The following is an 8202-nucleotide window of genomic DNA, read 5'->3' as shown; positions in this document are numbered from 1 at the left end:
TCTCTCTCTCTCTCTCTCTCTCTTTCGCTCCTTTCTCTCTCTCTCTCTCTCGCTCCTTTCTCTCTATCTTTTCTCTCGCTCCTTTCTCTTTCTCTCGCTCGTTCTTTCTCTCTCTCGTTCTCACTTTCTCTCTCTCTCTCCCCTCTCTGTCTCAGTCTCTGCCTCTGTCTCTGTCTCTCTGTCTCTCTCTCTCTCTCTCTCTCTCGCTCCTTTCTCTCTCTTGCTCTTGTTCTTTCTCTCTCGCTCTTGCTTTTTCTCTCTTTCTCTCTCCCCCCCCCCTCTCTGTCTCTGTCTTTGTCTCTGTCTCTGTCCCTGTCTCTGTCTCTGTCTCTCTCTCTCTATCTGTCTCTCTCTCTCTCTCTCTCTCTCTCTCTCTCTCTCTCTCTCTCTCTCTCTCTCTCTCTCTCTCTCTCTCTCTCTCTCTGTATATATATATAATCATATATATATACATATATATATACACGCACACACGCACACATACATATACATATACCCATATATATTTACATACATATATATTTATTTATATGCACACGCACACACACACACACACACACACACACACACACACACACACACACACACACATCACACACACACACACAAACACACACACACAAATATATATATATATATATATATATATATAGATAGATATATATATATTTCTTCTCATTCTTCTTCTACTTCTCTATCTTCCTCTCTATTTTCTTCTTTTTCGTCTTCTTCTTCATCTCCTTTTTCTTTTCTTTTCTTCCTCTTCCTTCTTATCTTCCTCTTCCTCCTCCTCTTTCTTATCTTCCTCTTCCTCCTCCTCCTCTTCCCCGTGTTCCTCTTCCTCCTTTCCTCCCAATTCTTCCTCTCCTCCGTCCTCTTCCTCCGCTTCCTCCCGCCGAGGCCCCATCCGCGCAGGAGAAACCGGACCGAGGAAGCTGTTCGTCCATCACGCTAACCGGAGATGGCAACGCGGACAAAAACAACACAACATGCGCACGTCTGTTTTCATTCGTCTGACTGTCCTCTTTAATTCGATTTCTCTTATTCTTTTGCTTCCAATCTCATGTCTTATTTACTTGTCGTATTTTCTTTTTTCTCTCTCTGTCTTTCGCTCTCTCTCTCTCTCTCTCTCTCTCTCTCTCTCTCTCTCTCTCTCTCTCTCTCTCTGTCTGTCTTTCGCTCTCTCTCTATCTCTATCTCTCTCTCTCTCTCTCTCTCTCTCTTTCTCATTATTTCTAGTTCTTGCCTCTTCCTTTGTCGCTGTTTGTTACCAACCCTCCATGGAGCTTTTTCTCCTGATACTAATCCTCTCCTTTTTATCTGTTTTCTCTATATCTTCCCTAATCTTTTTCTCTTTCTTTTCCTACGGCGTAACTTTCCCTCTATCCGTATATCCGTTGGTCACGGTTCTTTTCGCCTCGCTGTCCACTACCAATCCCGCATGTAGGCCTACTCGAGCCCCTGTGAGGCCTAACGCAAAAGGCCGCATTGCCCGAGGGAAGGACGAGGAGGCGGAGGAGGAGGAGGAGGGGGTGGGGGGTGGGGGAGGAAGAGGGAGGAGGATAGAGAGATGGAGAGAGAGGAGGAGGGAGATGGGCGATATGTACTTTACATTTTCCTGGTCAATCGAGACAAGAAACGAAGAGCACAGGATCGAAAGAAGCAAAGCCTTCTGCATCAATAAATAATGACAATACTTCTGAAGATGATGATATTAATAATAATAATAATAATAACATTAATTGTAATGATAATATAGATAATAATAAAGATAATGATAATAATAATGATAATAATAAATATAATGGAAGCAAAAGTAATGTCAGTTACAATCATTTCAATAAATAAAAAATTGCATCGAGCCAGTGGCCAGAGGAGGATCATATGACGTGCCACATAATGAGCCTTTTTTATACTAGTTATCAGCTACATCCATCTATCTATCTATCTATGCGTCATCATATATTTCTACATCTCTACACCTCAAGCGCCATCCCAAGCGCCGTCCCCGAGAAGCAGTGCTGACGAAGGCTGCCGTGGGCCCCGACGCCGGCCGCTCGGCCTGGCGCGAGGAGCGGCCCTCGGACGAAGTGAGTGACAACGTCCTCATTCTGGGCGCACGCATTCCGGGCTTGGGTGTCGCGGGCGGAGCAAGTGCATCGGAGTAAAAACATGGAGAGGCCAGCTGCGTTCCCTTCACCCCCCTCCCTGCTCTCGCCCTTCTCCGCCTCCTCCTCCGCCTCCTCCTCCACCTTCCCAGCCTTCTCCTCCTCCACGCCCTTCCCCGCCTTCTCCTCCTCCCGACCCTCCTTATGGCTATCGTCATTCACTCAATTCTCACTTTCTTCAAGGTTCACTTCGATCTCGTCTGGACTTCTCTCTATCATTTTTCTTTATCTTAGACCACATTCTCTTTCATTTCCCATCATGATCGCACACATTTTATTTGTTCCACTCTTCCTCGTATCTTCCATTTTCTCTTCTCCTATTTTCCTTCTGTATTCTCCATTAACCAAGTAATCAGTCTTCGCTCTCCTTTTGTAATGAGAAACGACCCCATTCTATCCTTTGAAATTATCCCTCTTTCTAGTTCTCTTCCACCTCCTCCAGCTCTCTAAATTCTTCTTCGTTTTACACTATATTCACCATCCCATCCTGTTTCGCCAGTAAAGTCGCAAATTCTTTGTTTACTCTTCGCATCTTCCCCCATACAAATAGTTCCGTCTTCCATTTTTGCACCAACCATGAAATCCATCTTTCTTTTCCCTTCCCCGTGGGAAAAGGCCCGCTTCATCCTCCTAACTTTCTCCCTCTCCGCCTTCCTTTGCCTGCTCCCAAACAAAGACAGCGACGCCTTGCAGCAGGAGAGATGAACGCCAACCACACAACATGACAAATTTGGGTGCAATTTTTTATCCGGATCTCCAGCCGCGAAAATTGCGCAGTTCTCTAAAATCCTTCTCTCAAGGGGCAGTTACATGTGTGTTTCTCTTTATATCCATTCCTCAATCGCTCCGTCCCGATCTGTAAGTCTTGTCGCATGTACGTCATTTTCACTTGATTTTTTCTTACATTTTTGACTGTTAAGTTCTTCTGAATATAATATTTTAGAGAAAAGGTAGCCGCAAACCACAGTATCTGAGCAGTTATAACTAACTCAGAATTTACAGGAGAGGAAGATCAACCAAAATTAAAATTATGCTAATAAATTAACTGCTGTATGTGAAGCAACGCCACTGAAGCCGAGATCCCTGAAAACCAACACATTTAGCATAAATAACGTACATCAACTTGTCATATTTAAACGATGTCCGAGTCACACAAACCCTCATTCACGCATAACGACTCCGCTATCATACGAAAACATGGTAGAAACATATGTGAGCAATAAAAACGAGGGTTTACTGTAGCAACTCGCCGATAAAAGGAGAAAAATCTCCCTATTTCTCTCTGTTTATCTAACCATCGTCCATCTCTCTCACTCTCTCTCTCTCTCTCTCTCTCTCTCACTCTCTCTCTCTCTCTCTTATCTACCTCACGCTTCCATTCTCTCCCCTCTATCCCTTTCTTTTTCTCTCTGTCTCTGTCTCTCTCTCTCTCTCTCTCTCTCTCTCTCTCTCTCTCTCTCTCTCTCTCTCTCTGTGTGCGTGCGTGCGTGCGTGTGTGCGTGTGTGTGTGTGTGTGTGTGTGTGTGTGTGTGTGTGTGTGTGTGTGTGTGTCTTCTCTCCCCCCTCTCACTCCCTCTCCCATCTTTAATTCTCTCTCTTTCCCTCCCCTTGTTCTCTCTAGCTTTTTTACGCTCCTTTCTCTCAATCCTTTTTTCTCTCTCTCTCCGCTCTTTCTTTTCTCTCCTTTCTTCCTTATATCTTGTTCGCTCTCTCTTCTCTTCTCTTTCTCCTTGTTCTTCTCTTGTCTTTCGTATCTCTTCTCTTCTCTATCTCTTTCCTCTCTGCTTTCTTTCCTTTCTACTCTTTTCTCTCTCCTCTTGTTTCTCCCTCCCTCACACTCTCTGGTCTTAGACATTTTCTCCGATGTTATTTCCCATGATCTCAGGGGAAAAATAGAAGAAAAAAAATCATATATATATATATATTGTAATGATAGTGATGGTAATGGTGATGACGCTGATGACGACAGCCAGGACCAACAGCAGCAGTAATTCTAGGGCTACTGAGGACGACGCTACCTAAACGCCCACTAGTGACCCAGCGCCGCGGGAGGCCCGCCGTGCACCAACGACCTCACCTCGCGTCAAGGTGTGATGGTGTCTGTTGCGCAAAGGTCGTGAGGGCGGTCGACCGCCCCTCACCCTCGAGAGATGGTGATGATTGTGATGACGACGTGGTGGTGAGGGTGATGATAGTGACGGGGGCCGAGGCGTGGACGCACCATCTCTCCTATAGGTCGGGTACTTCTCCGTCCTGTCGCTGCCTCGGACCTGCAGGTAGAGCGGGTTGCTGACGTGCGTGCGGATCCTATGACCGCGGGCGCGCGAGGGCGTAGGTGCCGACAGGTGCTGCTGGTGGGCGGGCAGGGCGGACGGGTCCTGCCAGAGCACGAGCATGAGGCCGCAGGCGGCGGCCCACGCCACGCTGCAAGGAGGACGATCGTTAGTAATTTGAAGGAGATGCTAGAGGGTGTGATAAGACATAAACTAAATAAGAACACGATAGATAAATAAACGAATAAATAAAATCCACTTAACTTTTTTTGAAAGGTTGGCTTCATAAAATAAACATACACACAGCAACGCGAGGAGTGACATTTAAGCACAAGATAGATCCAAAAATTCACTCACACAAAGGCAAAAGCAGAAAGCAAAAAGGAAGTAAAAGAGGACATTAATCCTGCCATGTGGCGACTGAAAATATCAATAATTGTTCAGTAGAACTAACATGAACTGACATTAATAAACCATTGGCTCCGAGAGTGTGAGCAGACGGTGATATGCAGCGAGCTGACTCATGCAAGCCGACCTCTTATACGCCCACCGCCCACCCGCCCGTCCACCCACCTTCGTGTATGTGTCTCATATCATTCAGTTTGTTTACTTATATCAGGAGTGAGCTGGGCGCTGTTTGCAGATATAACGTGTCTGCGAGAAAGCACACCAGCAGACTTCACACAAGCATTATGAATACCAATGCGTATATGTCCATCCAGCCATTTATCTACATATCTAGGTATTAATCTATATTTTTTTCATATATATATATATATGTGTGTGTGTGTGTGTGTGTGTGTGTCTATATATCATTAGCGAGATAGATAGACAGCCAGGTAGATAAAGAAAGAGAAAATGAAAAGATTATTTGATTCGCAAACCAACCTTCGCCCCAACGCACAAGATTTGCACAGATCAGGAACCGAACCCCGTCTGGTTTGGCTGGATTTTTCAGACCTTGGGAATCACGCCTCACTTGGCAATGAAATCAATATCTAATTATATTCACGGACAGGGGGGGGGGGGGTACGCACGGTGTGGAATAAAAGCGAACGAAGACATTTCAGCAAAAACAAGATTAAAAAAAAAATAATAAGGAAAAATAAAATAAATCAACTAATAAATTAATAAATGAACAGAGAAAAAAAAATCACCAACAAGGTCTGGTTAAGAAACCGTAGCGTTTTTTTTAACATGCAAAAAGAAATAAAGAAGCGATTTGATCTGTTGATTACAGGTTTGCCATGTTCGTGCGGGCGGAACAGGCGCCGCTTGGGACTGAGTCAGCTTCGGGGCTTCGGTAAAAATCATGGAAACAAGTAGTCAGGATCAAACGAGCAGTGGGAATGGCAGCAACAGTCATGGTGCTAATAAGAAGGCAGTAGAAATATCAGTAATAATAATGATAATAATCATATCTATTTGCCGTATGTAATGTATGTGTGTGTGTGTGTGTGTGTGTGTGTGTGTGTGTGTGTGTGTGTGTGTGTGTGTGTGTGTGTGTGTGTGTGTGCGTGCGTGCGTGCGTGCGTGCGTGCGTGCGTGCGTGCGTGCGTGCGTGCGTGCGTGCGTGCGTGCGTGCGTGCGTGCGTGTGTGCGTGCGTGCGTGCGTGTGTGCATACATATTTACATATATACATATAAAGTTGTGTATACATACAGATATATATTGAGGTAGGTAGATTAACAGATGGACAGGTAGATAAATAGATATATGTGTAGCTATATACATACATTTATAGATAGATAGACAGACAAACAGATAGATACAGATTCAGACAAACAGAGAGAGGGGGGAGACACTCCTGCAAAACGTATAAAATCCTGCTTGAGAATCTACAGAACTCGTAGTTTAAAAAAACGCAAGGCAGTTAGTAACAGTGCCGATGCCAGGCACTGATGGGAAAGTCGGCCCAGCTCGACGACCCATCTCGGCCAGATCTCTCTTCGAAGCAATTGTTCGCGCCGGACCTCCGCCTTCCGCAGACGGCGTCCCTTTGACCAAGGACTTAGCTGGGTTACCCGGGAAGAAATCCGCTCCGCCAACAGAAGTCGCCCCACGAAGACGCTCAAGAACTAAAGGAGGGAATTTTATGCCGAGCTTCCTTGATCCCACCGGTCATTATAGGTCAACTAATCTTCCAAGAGGCTCCTATAAAGAGCGAGGGAGAGAGGGAGAGAGGGAGAGAGGGAGAGAGAGAGAGAGAGAGAGAGAGAGAGAGAGAGAGAGAGAGAGAGAGAGAGAGAGAGAGAGAGAGAGAGAGAGAGAGAGAGAGAGAGAGAGGAACAGAATGACGCACAAAATATCAAGGGAATAAGATAATGGAATGAAGGATAACCATAAGAGAACAGGTAATAGAAGAAACAGATTCTGAAAAAAAGACAGAGCGCGTGAAAAAAAGACGAAACAAGCAGAAATAAGCCGCAGGTCCCTCTCAGGGGTCGCCCTTAGAGTATGAGGTATCAAATACGAACTCCATCGGGCGCCTGCTCGTATTTCCCGGGGCGCGCCTGGCCAGCCCCCACAGGAACATTAACCACAGCCTGGACGTGCTAATTAGCCTTTCATAGCGAATACTGCAAGTATGATCACACGCCCATGGCAGATGTTTGCGGGCTGTGGGCGGTCAGGTGTTGTGCTTCGTAGTCTGTTTTATCAGGCTCCTTGCAGAGGTCAGATGCTATCTAAAGTTATGCAAGTTATATTTATCTGGTTGTTGTGACGAGGGATGCAGACGAACATCCTGTTGTGAAGGGAATCTGTTATCTTTATTTATGTTTCAGGAAGTGGACTGGCGTGTTAAGTGGGGGTGTCATCTACTGTACCGTAGGTGTGTTTTTATTTACAGTATATGAGATCTATTTAGCCAAATACCATTAGCAAGTTAATGAGATGAATATATAAACAGAATAAAAAAATATTGCAATGGATTATCCCGTTCTTAGTTTTCTGTGTTATCACATTTTTTTTTAACTAAAAACACTACAAGAACCTTTTACGAGCGCATCTTCACTCTACTAAAAGTAAAGCCCTTGAATCCAACAGGTTATACTTTTCAAAATATTCTTAGATAGCAATTCTGAACACGCGCGAGGTTCATGCCTTTTCTCGCCTTTCTAATATCATTCCTGAAAGGCACGCCCGAGGGCTTCAGATAATAGATATTCTTATAAAATCGCCTTTTGTGTTTAGAAAAGTCTTCTTTTTAATGGCTTCAAATAACTCTGCGATGACAAATCTTGCTTTTAACTGTGAACAAATTCTGACAGGAAGTAACGATTGAAGCAGGGAATGGACGAACAATGATTAACGAGCTTGGTGACGGCCGCAGTACCTGGCAGAAAGAAAAACACGGGAGAGCAGGAAGTGATGACAAGGGGAAGAGAGAAGAGAAGAGAGGAAATGAAGAGGTGAAAGAGAGTAAAAATCATATAAACAAAGAGAAGAAAGGGAAAGCATACGACGAGAGGGACATGTGATCAAAAACAGAAAATAAGAAAGCTGAAGAACGGGACGGGGAGAGAGAGAGGAGGAGGAAGGGGGGAGAGAGACCCGAGACCGCCAGATGCGAGGGAAATGACCAAAGGGCGGTGTGTAAAGAGAGGAAGCTGATGAGCTTAGCAGTGTGGCGGAGGCGGAGCAAGGGGAAGGAAGAGGGGTCGAGGGGGAGGCAGAGGACAGGAAGAGAATCATGAATAATGAGAATAATGAATAAGGAAAAAAATGTTAGAGGTGGAGATAAGAAAGAGAAGATGCA

At 45.0% G+C, this 8202-nt stretch overlaps 1 protein-coding gene across 2 annotated transcripts in view; it reads right to left on the bottom strand.

Annotated features, from left to right (window-relative positions):
- The window catches only part of LOC125030895 (uronyl 2-sulfotransferase-like), a 46415-nt gene that overhangs the window by 13106 nt on the left and 25107 nt on the right, over positions 1–8202 (bottom strand). For both annotated transcript variants that reach the window (XM_047621226.1, XM_047621227.1), the window contains exon 2: positions 4390–4592. In XM_047621226.1, the coding sequence (XP_047477182.1) occupies positions 4390–4592 (203 nt within the window). The remainder of the gene's footprint in view (positions 1–4389; positions 4593–8202) is intronic.

Source organism: Penaeus chinensis, chromosome 12 (genome assembly GCF_019202785.1).
Source record: "Penaeus chinensis breed Huanghai No. 1 chromosome 12, ASM1920278v2, whole genome shotgun sequence".
Classification (NCBI taxonomy): Eukaryota; Metazoa; Arthropoda; class Malacostraca; order Decapoda; family Penaeidae; genus Penaeus; species Penaeus chinensis.
The sequence above is the reverse complement of the archived record's forward strand: the minus strand, read 5'-3'. Positions and strand labels throughout refer to the sequence as shown.